The sequence below is a fragment of the Rhinoderma darwinii genome, chromosome 5, assembly GCF_050947455.1.
Source record: "Rhinoderma darwinii isolate aRhiDar2 chromosome 5, aRhiDar2.hap1, whole genome shotgun sequence".
Classification (NCBI taxonomy): domain Eukaryota; kingdom Metazoa; phylum Chordata; class Amphibia; order Anura; family Rhinodermatidae; genus Rhinoderma; species Rhinoderma darwinii.
In genome coordinates, this window is record NC_134691.1 from 284,855,036 (window position 1) to 284,871,241 (window position 16,206).

A 16,206-nucleotide genomic window follows, 5' to 3' on the forward strand; every position below is an offset into this window, starting at 1 on the left:
CTCGCTCCGTTGCCTTGTTCTCGGTCCCCGTTGTCTTCCATCCAACATGTCCGCCGCTGTCTTAGACTTGCACAGGGAGCGTAGTCTGCATGTTTGAGACACCCCCTCCTCCTTCACTGCCTTCTAATGGACCAGCGCTGATGGCACCAGTCCATCATTACTGACACCTCAGAGGGCAGTGAAGGAGGAGGGGGCGTGTCTCAGACATGCAGACTATGCTCCCTGTGCAAGTCTGAGACAGCGGCGGCCATGTTGGATGGAAGACAACGGGGACCGAGAACGAGGCAATGGAGAGAGAAGAACCGACGGGATGGACACGAAGTTAAAAATCATTCTACTATCGTTCGTTTATTTTTTTGTGGGGACCAGAGGATCGCTTTAAGGGATTTTTATTGGTCTTTATTGTTAAACTACACTGACAAATGTCTACAAGCCGGTATGTTACACATGTGTATAATAATATACATTGGCATCTGTAAGGGCATACCTAAAGTATAACAAAGGGCCTAAGCTGACTAGATGACTTGGTAAACTTTGTTGATCATGTTGTTGGGGTTCACAGTAGAGAAATGGAGACCTCATCCTTGATCTCTGGGTTTTAGCAATTAAATCGCTTAGATGAAGGTTTCTTCCATCTCAACTGTAGCTTCAGGAGTGTGGCTGCCAATCACAGCCACTTACCCATGTGAGAGCTACTTACAGCATGCATGTACATCCTTGTGCAGACATGGGTAGTTAATTTAAAAAAAATGGATAATCGAGTTCAATAATCACATTTTATGAGGCATGCTTCGACATGTATAAAATACAGTGTATGGTATGCATTGGCTCACCAGCAAGTTCATTGAACTCTTAAGTCCTTGCTCACATTTCCGTTGGTCTTTCCGTTTCTTGCTCTGTCAAAGGAGCATAACAACAAAAATACCAGAAGAGCCAGTTCCATTGTACGACAGGCACCATCGCCGCCCGACAGGACCTATTGACTTTAATGGGTTCCATTGGTTTTCTGTCGGAGGTCTGTGGTTTTACCGGAAACAAGAACGCAGCATGCTGCTCTATTGTTTCCAGTATTTTCAGCTGGATCTGTGCCGGAGCCCCCTAATGTGAACTGGGTCTAAGTAAAAATGTTTTAATTTGAGAACATTTGTGTTTATTAGACATTTGGACTCTTATAAATACAAATATATCTGTCTTCAATAAATTTCAATGTCTTCTAACAACACAAGGCATTCTTACAGGCAAAAAACATTAAATTAAGTTTATTAGGAGGTTTTTACAGTTATACAAGGACTAAGATTGTTGACATGACAAGAGAAAATAACAATTATACAGCCAATGAGACATACACAGAATCCTTTTTTTTTTTTTTCTTCGGTGACTGGAAATGTGCTTTAATTACTAAGGGTTAAACTACCTTTTCTTGCATAAAATCACACCTATGCCTTTAAAACATCCTCAAGATTATATAACAACTTGAGGTCCTGCAATCAACAGCAAGTTTCACTCCAGCTGTGTACAGCGATAAGCATAAGGAAACCGTGAGAAATGGTTGTTGCTATGGAAACCCTGCAATGGAGATTTTTAGTAACCTACAATATAAACGGAGTCTGAACATTCGGAATGGGTAAAATAAAAATACCCACCAGGGTTGTACTGGAGTCTGCAATCCTCTCTGGTAATACCTGGCGATAATGGAAGGGTTCTACGCAAATTGGAGAAAGCTTTCAGTACAAGGCCGTGTGCAAGGGGGCTGTATAGCAGCATAAAGGTCTGGCGCGGCCCCATACTACAGAGCCGCAAGGACTCCATGTGCTGCAGTATGATTCTCTGTCAGGTGCCGCACGTCGGAGATTTCGCTAGAAGTAATACAATGAGGCATCCGATGGCGCATGTCACAATTCTTTTCTGTCAGATTTGTATGATATGTGTGAAATTGAAGGTATACAGCGATACAGCAAGTCCTCATGCACCTCTATGGGTGCCTTCATACAAAATGGCCCCCGTAATATGAGGCTTAAAGCAGATCTGTCAGGTATTATGATTGTATTCTAATTATAGAATATAAAACGTTATATTTGGTAAGAGCTTGGGTTCACACCCTGCTTTTGATGTGTACTTTTAGTTATGATTCCTGCTTATTTATGAATCCAATGGTCCCGTCCCCCCCGCAGCTGACTGACACAAGCCTCTGTAAATATGCTAACACCGAGAATTCAGTCACAGGAGGTATAAGAAGGCAGAGGAGCCAGCAGGCTCATGAAATTAGGATTGGACAATTTTAACCTTCCCATTATATTGTTCCCTGGGAGATGAGCGGTGCCATCGGTTCTGGTAGCTGCATATTCTATTGAAATAAACATGGTTAAATGGCCACTATTATACAGTGACCCAATTGTATTTGCATCGTCCATTAATGTCGTTGATAGTTCTCTTAAGCTATTCATAAAACCCGTCGATGAGCCGGGTTCAGCCCGTTAATATGGTAAGTAACACATTAAAAAATATATTGCTTGCTGGATTAGTAGGACAAGCTCTAACAATGCCTGGTGCAAAGCTGACAATTCCTGCTGCGTGTGTTTCTGTAGTCTGGTGTCTAGTGTCTCAACCCTTGGTATTTTGGGTATAGTTCCCAATACCAAGTCCTTGGTTTCTATTGATTCAGTACCCACTTCATGTTTTTTAGTAGTTTTTACTTAGTCAGTCCCCGTAATAATAAAATTTCCCAAATAATTCCTGGTGTTTAGTGATTTGATGCCCCATCCCTGGTGGATGACTAGTTTCTCTAGACTCTTTAACAAAGTTTCTGCTAATTTATTAGCCTTATCTTTATCACTTCTGCTGCTATATTCTTTAGCGGTAATTATCACCTTGATTTATTGGTACAATTATTTAACCACATATATGACCTGCTGCCAGGTTAATCATCAATGAAGGAACCATGATATGAGATAGTAGATATATATAACTTCCTTTCTGATTGTTTCTATTCTGTTTTATCATTATACAGGACATATTCAGGATGTTGTCTTTCAAGAAAAGTTGGAAAGAGAAGACAAAATCCAGGTGTCTCTAGCAGTGTTAAAACAGGTGTGTATTGCTGCATTTCATTCTTATTTCTGGTACTTTATTAAACCTCATCATTTGATTTCTTTTAACCCAGTTGGCATATTGGCCAGCAAATCATACTTTGCAATCAGAGGCCCTAACAAGGACAAGCAGCCAATCTACTGGGGCTTTCCCACTACCATATATCACTAGGTTGGTGCTGGGATCACATCTTCTATACAATGTAATACAAATTAGCGCACATTTTTGTAAAAATTCTCACTTTTGCGCACCTTCAGTATCCCCATGGTTACCCTTTACTTCATGGTACCGGTATTGAAAATGGGGACGGGCTGTGCGTATACCCTGACGTGATCCTGCTACCACAATTCACCAGTGCAGCGCTGTCACCACTCAGCGCTGAGGTACTGTGAAGTGGTTGATAACTGTTACTGTGCATGTTCGGCTTCGTGTTGTTTTCTATAGGCTCCACTGAAGTCAATGGACCCCATAGCAATCTATGGACGAGCATGCACAGTAAGACAAAGCGCGCATCTCTGGGTGTGAGAGTGGAACTGCTGTATAAACATGCGCCAAGCAATGCTCAGACAAGCAAAGAATAGAGTAGAACTGCGAAGACTTGGCCATGTTGGGGACATCGGCAGCAGGATGAACTTTTGATTGACAGGCCACTTCCTGGTATGGAGACATGGGAGAGCGGTACAATGATAGCTCAGCAATGGCGCAAAATTTTTAATTGAAGTGGATTAAAAAGTGGCTTAGATTTTCATATGGCATGATTTTAAGTGCAATTAGGTTAAACCAGGGGAATAACTAGGAAACACTGGGCCCCGCAGCAAACCTGTGACTGGGCCCCCTCCCCTGGGTACCACACACAGCCTGGCCTTGTAGATACTGCCCCCTGTAAATAGTGTCATACAGCCCCCTCCTTTAGACAGTGCTATACAGCCCCCCTGTAGACAGTGCTATACAGCCCCCCTGTAGACAGTGCTATACAGCCCCCCTGTAGACAGTGCTATACAGCCCCCCTGTAGACAGTGCTATACAGCCCCCCTGTAGACAGTGCTATACAGCCCCCCCTGTAGACAGTGCTATACAGCCCCCCCTGTAGACAGTGCTATACAGCCCCCCCTGTAGACAGTGCTATACAGCCCCCCCTGTAGACAGTGCTATACAGCCCCCCCTGTAGACAGTGCTATACAGCCCCCCCTGTAGACAGTGCTATATAGCCCCACCCCGGTAGACAGTGCTATACAGCCCCCCCGGTAGACAGTGCTATACAGCCCCCCCGGTAGACAGTGCTATACAGCCCCCCTGTAGACAGTGCTATACAGCCCCCCTGTAGACAGTGCTATACAGCCCCCCTGTAGACAGTGCTATACAGCCCCCCTGTAGACAGTGCTATACAGCCCCCCCTGTAGACAGTGCTATACAGCCCCCCCTGTAGACAGTGCTATACAGCCCCCCCTGTAGACAGTGCTATACAGCCCCCCCTGTAGACAGTGCTATACAGCCCCCCCTGTAGACAGTGCTATACAGCCCCCCCCGTAGACAGTGCTATACAGCCCCCCCTGTAGACAGTTCTATACAGCCCCCCCCTGTAGACAGTGCTATACAGCCCCCCCTGTAGACAGTGCTATACAGCCCCCCTGTAGACAGTGCTATACAGCCCCCCCTGTAGACAGTGCTATACAGCCCCCCCTGTAGACAGTGCTATACAGCCTCCCCCCTGTAGACAGTGCTATACAGCCCCCCCCCCGGTAGATAGTGCTATACAGCCCCCCCGGTAGACAGTGCTGTACAGCCCCCCTGGTAGACAGTGCTATACAGCCCCCGTAGCTGTCCCCACATTCTAATGCCCCCGTAGCTGTCCCCGCAGTATAATGCCCCCATAACTGCCCCCACAGTATAATGCCTCCCATAGCTGCCCCCAGAGTATAATGCCCCCATACTGTATAATGCACCCCATATCTGTCCCCACAGTATAATGTCCCCATAGCTGTCCCCACAGTATAATGCCCCCATAGATGTCCCCACAGTATAATGCCCCATACAGTATAATGCCCCCATGCAGTAAAATGCCCCCAAAAAATCACCTATAGTTGCCCTCACAGTATAATGCCCCCATAGCTGCCCCACACAGTATAATGCCTCCCAAACTGCCCGACACAGTATAATGCCTCCCATAGCTGCCCCCACAGTATAATGCCCCATAGCTGTCCCCACAGTATAATGCCATCCATAGCTGCCCCCACAGTATAATGCCCCCATAGCTGTCCCCACAGTATAATGCCATCCATAGCTGTCCCCACATTATAATGCCCCATAGCTGTCCCCACAGTATAATGCTTCCATAGCTGTCCCCACAGTATAATGCTCTCCACTGCTTCCCCCCACAGTATAATACCTCCCATAGCTGCCCCAGAGTATAATGCCCCCCATAGCTGACCCTACAGTATAATGCCATCCATAGCTGCCCCCACAGTATAATGCCTCCCATACTGCCCCACACAGTATAATGCTCTCCATTGCTTTCCCCCCCACAGTATAATGCCTCCCATAGCTGCCCCCAGAGTATAATGCCCCCATAGCTGCCCCCACAGTATAATGCCCCCATAGCTGCCCCCACAGTATAATGCCCTCATAGCTGTCCCCTCAGTATAATGCCATCCATAGCTGTCCCCACATTATAATGCCCATGTAGCAGTCCCCACCTTATAATGCTTCCATTGCTGTCCCCACAGTATAATGCTTCCATAGCTGTCCCCACAGTATAATGCCCCCATAACTGCCCCCACAGTATAATGACTCCCATTCTGCCCCACACAGTATAATGCTCTCCATTGCTTCCCCCCACAGTATAATGCCTCCCATAGCTGCCCCCAGAGTATAATGCCCCCATACTGTATAATGCCTCCCATAGCTGCCCCCAGAGTATAATGCCCCCCATACCTGCCCCCACAGTATAATGCCCTCATAGCTGTCCCCACAGTATAATGCCATCCATAGCTGTCCCCACATTATAATGCCCCTGTAGCTGTCCCCACCTTATAATTCTTACATTGCTGTCCCCACAGTACAATGCCCCCAAAGCTGTCCCCACAGTATAATGCCCCAATAACTGCCCCCACAGAATAATGACTCCCATACTGCCCCACACAGTATAATGCTCTCCATTGCTTCCCCCCACAGTATAATGCCTCCCATAGCTGCCCCCAGAGTATAATGCCCCCATACTGTATAATGCACCCCATAGCTGTCCCCACAGTATAATGTCCCCATAGCTGTCCCAACAGTATAATGCCCCCATACAGTTTAATGCCCCCCATAGCTGCCCCCACACAGTATAATGCCCCCCATAGCTGTCCCCACAGTATAAGGCCCCCCATAGCTGTCCCCACAGTATAATTCCCCGATAGCTGTCCCCACAGTATAATGCCATCCATAGCTGTCCCCCTAGTATAATGCCCCCATAGCTGTCCCCACAGTATAATGCCCTCATAGCTGTCCCCACAGTATAATGCCCCCATAGCTGTCCCCACAGTATAATGCCCCCATACAGTATAATACCCCCCATAGCTGTCCCCACAGTATAATGCCCCCATGCAGTATAATGCCCCCCATAACTCCCCCCACAGGATAATGCCCTCATACAGTATAATGCCGCCCCATATAGTAAAATGCTCCTATAGTAGCCACCATAACAGCCCCCTTCTCTACCCAGTATAATGCCCCATAGTGTCTAATAGAAAAATAATAACTTAATTACTTACCTATCCCCGTTTCCACGACAGGTGGAGAATCCTTCTCCTCCGGTCTGTGCTGTGAGTGACTCGGCGCAGACAGGCGCGATGACGTCACTACATCGCGCCTGCCTGCGGCGAACCGCTTACGGTAGAGTGAAGGCTGGAGCACGGAGCTGTCAGCTCCTTGCTCCAGCATTCAGGAAGCGGGACCAGCGCGGTGAGCGCTGTGTGGCTATGGGGGCCCTGCGGGCCACCCATGTTTAGGGGCCCGGTCGCAATTGCGACCATTGCGACCCCTAGCGCTACGCCACTGTATACAGTAGCCTATGGTAGAGCTCTGTCATAGTGTTCAATAGTATCTGCATCCGAAGGACGCAGACACTATTGAATGTGGTGTCACTACTGCTGTAGCAGCCATAGCGGCTGCTAGCGGAGCCTCCGTAAATACTGCTATGGCTGCTAAAGCGGTAGTTACGCCATTGGGTTAAACGGATATCTCCTTTAAAGCTATGTTTCACGCATAGTGTAATTGTTGCGTATTTTCCATCTGAATTTGCGGGCGAAAATTCTAAATTCATATAGATCCCCCCTATATAATCTCCTGTTTAGAACCCTCATCTATTAGCCAGAGCAGAGACTGGATACAAAGAACGTGAGGACCTGGTATGACCTTAAATTAACCGAACAACACATTTATTTAAAAGGGAACTGTGTAATGCTTCATTTCTCATGTGATAGAGCTGCATCTTGCTTTAAGGTTCCTACTGAGTTTACAGTTGATCACTGGGAGTCTCCGCATTTTGACATCTTGTCTTGTGGGGACCTTTCTAACAAAAAGGGTTTGTTTAATGTGGACTGCCCTTTTAATACAGTTTATTCTTAGTTATACATCTTATTCTTATATATGCAATGTCTTTTGTTAAAACTCATTTTTTGTATTAATTCTTACAGGTTTGCTTTGAATTGTACCAAATGTGCTCTATACTAATTTGTTAGCATCAATATGATGTTCAAAAGCTTATGTGCCCTCCACTATCTTGTTAACATCCAATTGGATGTTTAAAGATCCTATTTGCGCTTTACCGCTTTGCTAAGCGTCCAAATGGATGTCTTAGTGCATACCGTCCAAATGGATGCTAAGCGTCACTTTGCTAAGCATCCTAATGGATGTCTTAGAGCATAACATCCAAATGGATGTTACAGACACCGTCTGTGCCTTACCATCTTTTTTGATCATCCTAATGGATGTTTAGTACCTTAACATCCTAATGGATGTTTCAGACCGCACTTGCGCTTCACCTTCCGGTTAACATACAAATGGATGTTTTAAACACTATGACTCCTCTTTTTGATGCTTTATGTTTTTTTGTTTTTGTTTTTCTTTCCCTTTTAATGAACGCTGTTATTTATTTACATATACATGCCCTTTTATCCTTTATATTGATAATGTCTTTTTAACTTTCAAATTTTACTAGTGATTACGTCACTGATGCACTTTGACCCTGATCACATTGGCGGTTTTTTTCTCACCGCGTGGTTTATTTAAAGCATTGATGTTTGTACTGTAATCTTTATGGCCTGAGGAAGATGCGTAGCCTGGATTGTTCAATAAAACTTCATCACTTCACATCATTTGTACGTTCATTGAGAAGCAGCGCCGTACTTATTCACGTTTTTCCTACGTTATACATCGTCTTTTAATACAGTGGCTAAGGGCTTAGTGTAAATTTTTGGATATTGTGCCTTGGCTCCTGCAGTGTCATGTAACCTCAATAGGGTCGAGGGACGAATTCTACTTTACATAGATGGCATTTTTTAGTACGTATACATTAGCATTTAATTTAGATACATTTTTAATTTTGCAAAAATACAGAAAGAAAGCAGCTCTGCCACAGTTTTTATTTTTTACAGCAGACAACCAACCATCATAAATGATGCTATAATTTTATTGTGCAGGTTGCTATGGTCATGACGATACCAAATATGTTTATACTATTTTATATTTTAGGACTTAACTTTATTAAACATAACTTATTGTAAAAAGTTTGCATTTGTGAATATTTTATTACAGATTTGTTTTTTATTTAACACTCTTTTTTTGTATTAATCATTTATTCTATTTTTTTTTTCAATACCATAGGAGGATTTAAAATTTTGAGATGTGTTTTTAAACTATAATGCACTTTTTTTATATATATATATATATATATATATATATATATATATATATATATATATATATATATATATATTACAAGAAACAGGCAGCACTTTCTTGGAATATACATTTTGGGTGACTTTGGTCGTGTCCCTGGCGGGCTTGCACCCTCATCTTTATGAACTGACTATCTATCTATCTATCTATCTATCTATCTATCTATCATCTATCTCTACCTATCTATCTCTACCTATCTATCTATCTATCTATCTATCTATCTATCTATCTATCTATCTATCTATCTATCTATCTATCTATCTATCTATCTCTCTCTATCTATCTCTACCTACCTATCTATCTATCTATCTATCTATCTATCTATCTATCTATCTATCTATCTATCTATCTATCTATCTATCTATCTATCTATCTATCTATCTATCTATACCTGTCTATCTCTGCCTGTCTATCTCTGCCTGTCTATCTCTGCCTGTCTATCTCTGCCTGTCTATCTCTGCCTGTCTATCTCTGCCTGTCTATCTCTGCCTGTCTATCTCTACCTGTCTATCTCTACCTGTCTATCTCTACCTGTCTATCTCTACCTGTCTATCTCTACCTGTCTATCTATCTATCTATCTATCTATCTATCTATCTATCTATCTATCTATCTATCTATCTATCTATCTATCTATCTATCTATCTATCTATCTCCTATCTATCTCCTACCTATCTATCTCCTACCTATCTATCTCCTACCTATCTATCTCCTACCTATCTATCTCCCACCTATCTATCTCCCACCTATCTATCTCCCACCTATCTATCTCCCAACTATCTATCTCCCACCTATCTATCTCCCACCTATCTATCTCCCACCTATCTATCTCCCACCTATCTATCTCCCACCTATCTATCTCTACCTATCTATCTCTACCTATCTATCTCTACCTATCTATCTCTACCTATCTACCTGTATGTATATATATATATATATATATATATATATATATATATATATATATACCAGTACATGAGCCTATGTATTAATAGTACACAGGTAGTTGCTGGGGTATACCTAAGTCCTGATTCGTCCCGTAAAAAGTAAGCCAACATACAGCTGCATCAACAGAAAAATAAAACTGTTATGGATCTTGTAATGTAGTGGCGCAAAAACAAAAATTCCTGCAGTGCTCAAGGGGTTGTTTTTAATCTGGTAATTTTTGCTTTTCTGTTGGAATTAGATTTTAAAGCTAGGATTGTGTAGCTGCGTTCTTACTCTAAGAAGATACTAATTGTTGTATTATACTAGATAATCTTGTATCGACAACCTTTTATCTCAGTAGCCTGCACTTCTTAGACTCTCGATGGGAGTGCATCTCTCGAATGCTTGTCCTCCAAAATGTATTGTGCAGCAAAGAAGTGCGGTGCTCATATGCTTGCAGTAGACCCTAAACATGTACATTTATTTAATTGGAATGTAACGAAATGTAAGAATAATGGACGATTCAATCGCGTTATCTTTTTCTTAGAGGAATGTCCTTACTTAAGATAGACTATATTGATCAGAGATTTTATGTATATTTTGCATTTATTACTTCCATTTCATGTTGTACTGTATGTAACTGCTACATATCTGATGTATTCTTTAGTTTCCCAAGATGGACCAGATGTGCACATCTATCCATATACTATTGCTTCATTCATTTTACTAAGGTCACTTGGGTAGACACTTCAGCCTTGTAACGAACCTGTAACATTAAGAATCCTGATTTTCAGGTAAAGGATATTTTGAAAGGATCCTTGCGATTCAACCAAAGTCTTCTTGAGGCTGAAGAGAATGAGGAGATTACCATCACTGATGATCATTACTGCTCCAGCCTGCAAATGACAGGAGAGATGCAGGAGTTGGAGCCTCATAAACCGCTACATTTACATCAGGTAATGTATACCTAGACTCTAGAAAACAGTCATGTTAATATTTCATTTGCCTGCAGATATTTATGATTGGGCTTATCATTTTACCTATTAGATAGATAGATAGATAGATAGATAGATAGATAGATAGATAGATAGATAGATAGATAGATAGATAGACAGACATCGAATACTTCGATAAATATTGACTACTTAGATATTGAATACTTAGGTAAATTAGAAAGATTGTTTCATCACAGACAACCCCTTTAATATGAGATCCAGCTCCTGACATCCCGGCAAAGAGATTATTTTGCTTGAGGAATTTGCCATTGACTTCTCATTTTCCCTACAGCGGCAACTGCAGGGCAGATGTAGTATTACATGCAAGCCAGATCGAGAGCCACGGTTTGTTAGTAAATCTCTGTTCTGGTTTATGAAGAGAAGTCCTAAGTGCAGAACCCCTTGTATGACATCCATATGTCCTAATAGGTAAGGGGCTGTTCACATCTGCGTTGGAGGCTCCATTAGGGGCATCCATCGCAGATCCGGCAGTGATTACTGGAAACAATAACGCAGCATGTTGCGCTATTGTTTCTGATAAAATCATGAAGACCCCTGACTGAAAGCCTACGGAACCCATTGAAGTCAATGGGTTCCGTCGGCATTCGTTGTGCAACGGGACCGTTGCTTCCGGTATTCACTTGTTCTGCTCCTTTGACAGGGCAGAACAACGGAATACCACAGCTCAGATGTGAACAGCCCCTATGCGTATTAAAGTTTTTCCTTAAAGAGGTTGTCCAGGCATTTTTTATCGATGGCCTATCCTTAGGATAGGTCATCAATATCAGATCGGTGAGGGTCCGACTCCCTCGTTGCTGAGGCCTCTTCTTCAGTGTTTATCAGGCGCACATCGCCGTACACTTCACTTGTATGGGACTGGAAATTCAATCCCAGGCACAGCCGCTACGCAAGTGTACTTCCCTGTACCTGTAAACTGGGAAAAAGCGGCAGCGATGAATGCTGCATCTCCATCAATCAGCTGATTGGTGGGGGTGCCAGAGTCAGACCCCCACCATTCTGATATAAAATGCCCAGACGACCCCTTTAAACTCTTTCTACATCCTGATACAGTACGTTACCATATGTTGTCCCTGTACTTGATTTTCTTACCAAATGCTACACATCATGTCAAAAGACATATGGCGTTATGTGTAAGGTCTTTAGGTTAGGGAGCTACTGCTAGTATGTTCTGTCATTATTCATTTACTCAGCAGCTGGAAGGAATGGTTTAAAACATGCTTCATGTCATTGTGAATTTCCTAAATCTGACATGAGCTCAATATTTGACCTCTGACAAATCTATGTCATAACAACACATATCAAAACATACAGTTTGGATACAATTATCTGTAGGTTTCTTTTTTCCTGCTAAACCACATCTGAGTTTTTGTTGATTCCATGAGCTGCGTATTTGCAGATGCTTTCGGCAAGTCCTCCATGCATCCTTGGATCTCAGCCATCATTGCACAACTGGATAGTGGCCATTAAACACTTGCATATGTTATAGCATTATACTACTTCAAATTAAAAAAATAACTCAATATGGTTCTAGTTAGAGCACGCTGTCATAAGATGTATTCTTTGAGAGTCCATCATTTTTATGCATTTTATGAACTTTCAAAGTAATGTACATTGAGTCTGTACTAAATAGTTAATAGCCGGAGGTACTTTCACTATAAAAAAAAAAATGAAAAATGTCCGGCTTCCCTTCACTAGCAGAGGGCTGTAATTGTCAGGTTTGGTCTGTCTGAGGGAAACTAGTTTACATGGAACATCAGGAATAGTTTATGTAAGAAAAGACTGTGAAACCACAGCAATGGTTCTATTAAATAGTATGTAACCCTTTGAACTCCATTTCACAGTTCACATATAGAATTATTCTACATGAAAGTTTTGTTTCTTTGTAAATACATTGCATTACTCATCCGGTAGTGATCCTAAGTTACAGTCAGTATTATGGCCCAGAGCTACATTCATAATTCTGTAGGCTTTAGAGCTGAAATCTTCCAACACTCCTTGATGGCTTACTTTAAGGTCTTGCATTTTTGGGAAGTGTGGCCTTCACTACAGGCACTGTACAGTAATTTGATCTTGTTAAAACTAAATTCTGCATTGCATTCTAGGAGCTCAGCTTAGTTGTTAAGGACAACAAGCTTGTTGACTATGTCCAGTGACAACCACCTGAACTACAATATAGTCTGTAACTCAGTTGAGTTTCTCAACCTTATACATTATTTATAATTATATTTTTGTGTGTGTGTGTGTGTGTGTGTGTATATATATATATATATATATATATATATATATATAAAATTATATTTGTGTGTGCGTATGTGTATATGTGTGTGTATATATATGTATAAGTCTACTACGCTATTGCTTCTGTCAAAACTACGGATCCTTTGCACAACAGAGACAAACAGAAACCATTTGCACTGGATCCGTCACCGTTAAAATCAATGGTGATGCAAACGGAAACCTATGGTTTCCGTCAGGGTTCCATTCAGGGGTTCCCCTGACGGAAAGCTCTGACAGAACCCCTGAACGGAGCCCTGACGCAGATGTGAACGAGTCTGATCATTTTTGTCTGACATTGAGATTACCATTCCATGAAAAGTATGACTTCTTGTAAGCCTACAAATTCTTTGTCGTCTTTTAATGCACTGCATTATGGAGGGGTTTTGTTGTCATCTTTTCTGTTGCTCTTTATTCCCTGAGCGTGCAGATAGAAGAGAAGCAGGACTGGCAGGAGGCAACTCATGTATCACATATACTCTTCATAATATATGGTGCTTTGTCTTGTGGCTCTGAGAGGGAATTTAGAGGACTGACTAATGCTTTTAGAGTCCACTAGTTGTATTCAGTCAACCTGATGAGTTATAATAAAAACAATATCTCATACTACCTTGGAAGGCTTTATCTTCTTGGCTTTTAAACAACTATACTTAAAGGGAATCTGTCAGCAATTTTGAGCCCTGAAAAGCGGCTGACAGCACTATATAAAGGAGTGTCAAAGAAGTGTAACAATACCAATTGTGTCGGTCATGCAAGTTGCATGACTGATTGTTGACAATTGCAATTGCCACAGAGGTGGCCCTTTGATTTTCAAGTGCTCAGGGCTCTCCTCATTGAATGCTCCCCAGCCGCTCTGCTCTGAGTGACAGCTCTAGCGTTCTTCTGATTTGACGCTAGAACCGTCACTCAGCGTTCAGTGAGGGGAGTCTGGAGCACTTTAAACATATAGGGGCTTGTTCTAGAGCACTTGCGATCATGGCTCTAGGGGCATTAAATGTTGATTTCTCAGTTATGCAACTTGCATGACTGACAAAAACAGTTCTCGTAACACTGCCCCCCCCCCCCCACCTCATCTATATAGCACAGTTGGCAGTTTTCAGGTCCAGGATTGAATTATTGGGGGGAGAAACAGGACCACTCTTGTACATGGGATGGGTCTGGTATTGCAGCTCTATTAACTTAAGCTCCAATACCAGACTCCAGCCCTTTGACAAAGGTGCCACTATTCCCGGGATAAAAAACACTTTTTTTGCAATCCTGGACAAACTCTTGTTTTCATGATTGCTGTATTTGTCTCTATATCTAAAAATATCTAACAACACCTACAAAGCTAAACAGCTTGTTAACATAACCAATATAAATTGCATATCCCTCTTAGGTTGAATCTGACTTGTCTGGAAACGCAGAGTCTCGGCACTCAGATGATTATATTCTGATCCCCAAAGAAGATGACCGCAGTGGCTACGATCAAGACTTAGAGCCAAAAGAAGCACCGCTGAAGTATAAAGGTGTAGAACAGAAGATAGAAGCTCCATCCCACGTACTGACCTTCTGTGACCCACTTATGGGTGGAAACACACCTTCGAGTATCCTCAGCTCTAGCCCAGATGATGACAGCAGCAACAACAGCAAAGATTCTGACTTCACCATTGTTAGCCCCTTAGATATATAACGGTTATCTCTGTTTCTTTACTTATGTTTTTTTTTTTTATACTTTGTGAAATAAGAACCACCCTTCATGTACTCTGATATGTAGGGATTAGTTTTGTTACATATGAGCAGCAGGATATGCCAGATCCTGTCATTTATGCAAGCTGCTAATTCGAGCACAAAATAACAATAGACCTTAAAGAGAATATAGCCATTGTCATTATTGCCTTACATGTATATTTACCACTTTATGATATGTCTAGTGGATTCAGAATGCAGTTAATGGCTTTACTTCATGCTAAGATACCGACATTGTTGGTCTTGTTGTTCTTCCAATGAATTGCAGTACTTGCTAGGACTGACGGTTCTACAGAAGCTAGAGAGCCACCAGTTGCCTAACCAAGCTTGGAAAAGCAATGTTTACTAGAAAAAAAAAATGGTACTTAAGAAAACTGTCAATAATGCCAACAAAAGTATGTGTTCAACTAATAAAGTCATTGAAGACTCATGTATACTGTATTACAAAGATCTCACTGGAGCATTCTACTGTCAATGCTGTCTTGTCTGGTAAAGCCAACTAAAGGGAAGTTAGGGAGAATGCAATAATAGGAGCATCTCATGTTTTAAATCTTATGTGTTTTAATGTGTACATACACATACACTATATGGAAAAAAGTATTGGGACACACCTCTTAACCATTGAATTCAGAGGAATTGCCACAGGTATATAAAATCAATCACCTAGCCATGCAGTCTGACTATACAAACATTTGTGAAAGAATGGTTCATTCTAAAGAGCTCATTGAATAGTACTTTAATAGGATGCTACTGTTGCAATAAGTCAGTTCGTGAAATTTTTTCCCTTCTAAATATTTTACAATCAACTGTCTGTGATATTATTACAAAGTGGAAGCATTTAGGAACCACAGCAACTCAGCCACAAAGTGGCAGACCATGTAAAATTACAGATCGGTGTCGGCGAGTTCTGAGGATAGTGCATAAAAGTTGCCAACGCTCTGCTGACTCAATAACTGCAGAGTTCCAAACCACCTCTGGCATTACCATCCGCATAAAAACTGTGTGCGGGAGCTTCATGGCATGGGTTTCCATGGCCCAGCAGCGGCATGCCAGCCTTACATAATTAAGCACAATCCCAATCGTCGGATGAAGTTGTGTAAAGCACGCCGCCACTGGACTCTAGAGCAGTGGAAACGTGTTCTGTGGAGTGACGAATCACGATTCTCTATCGGGCAGTCTGATGGACGAGTCTGGGTTTGGCGACTGCCAGTAGAATGTTACCTGCCTGACAGCATT

General features: G+C 42.2%; 1 protein-coding gene across 3 annotated transcripts in view; it reads left to right on the plus strand.

Moving 5' to 3' along the window:
- Nucleotides 1-15,402, plus strand: part of TBC1D5 (TBC1 domain family member 5) — a 475,979-nt gene extending 460,577 nt beyond the window's left edge. For all 3 annotated transcript variants that reach the window (XM_075827228.1, XM_075827227.1, XM_075827229.1), the window contains 3 exons: nt 3,008-3,087; nt 10,747-10,908; nt 14,621-15,402. In XM_075827228.1, coding sequence (XP_075683343.1) covers nt 3,008-3,087; nt 10,747-10,908; nt 14,621-14,914 — 536 coding nt within the window. In that variant the 3' untranslated portion in view covers nt 14,915-15,402. The remainder of the gene's footprint in view (nt 1-3,007; nt 3,088-10,746; nt 10,909-14,620) is intronic.
- The last annotated feature ends 804 nt before the right edge of the window (nt 15,403-16,206 follow it).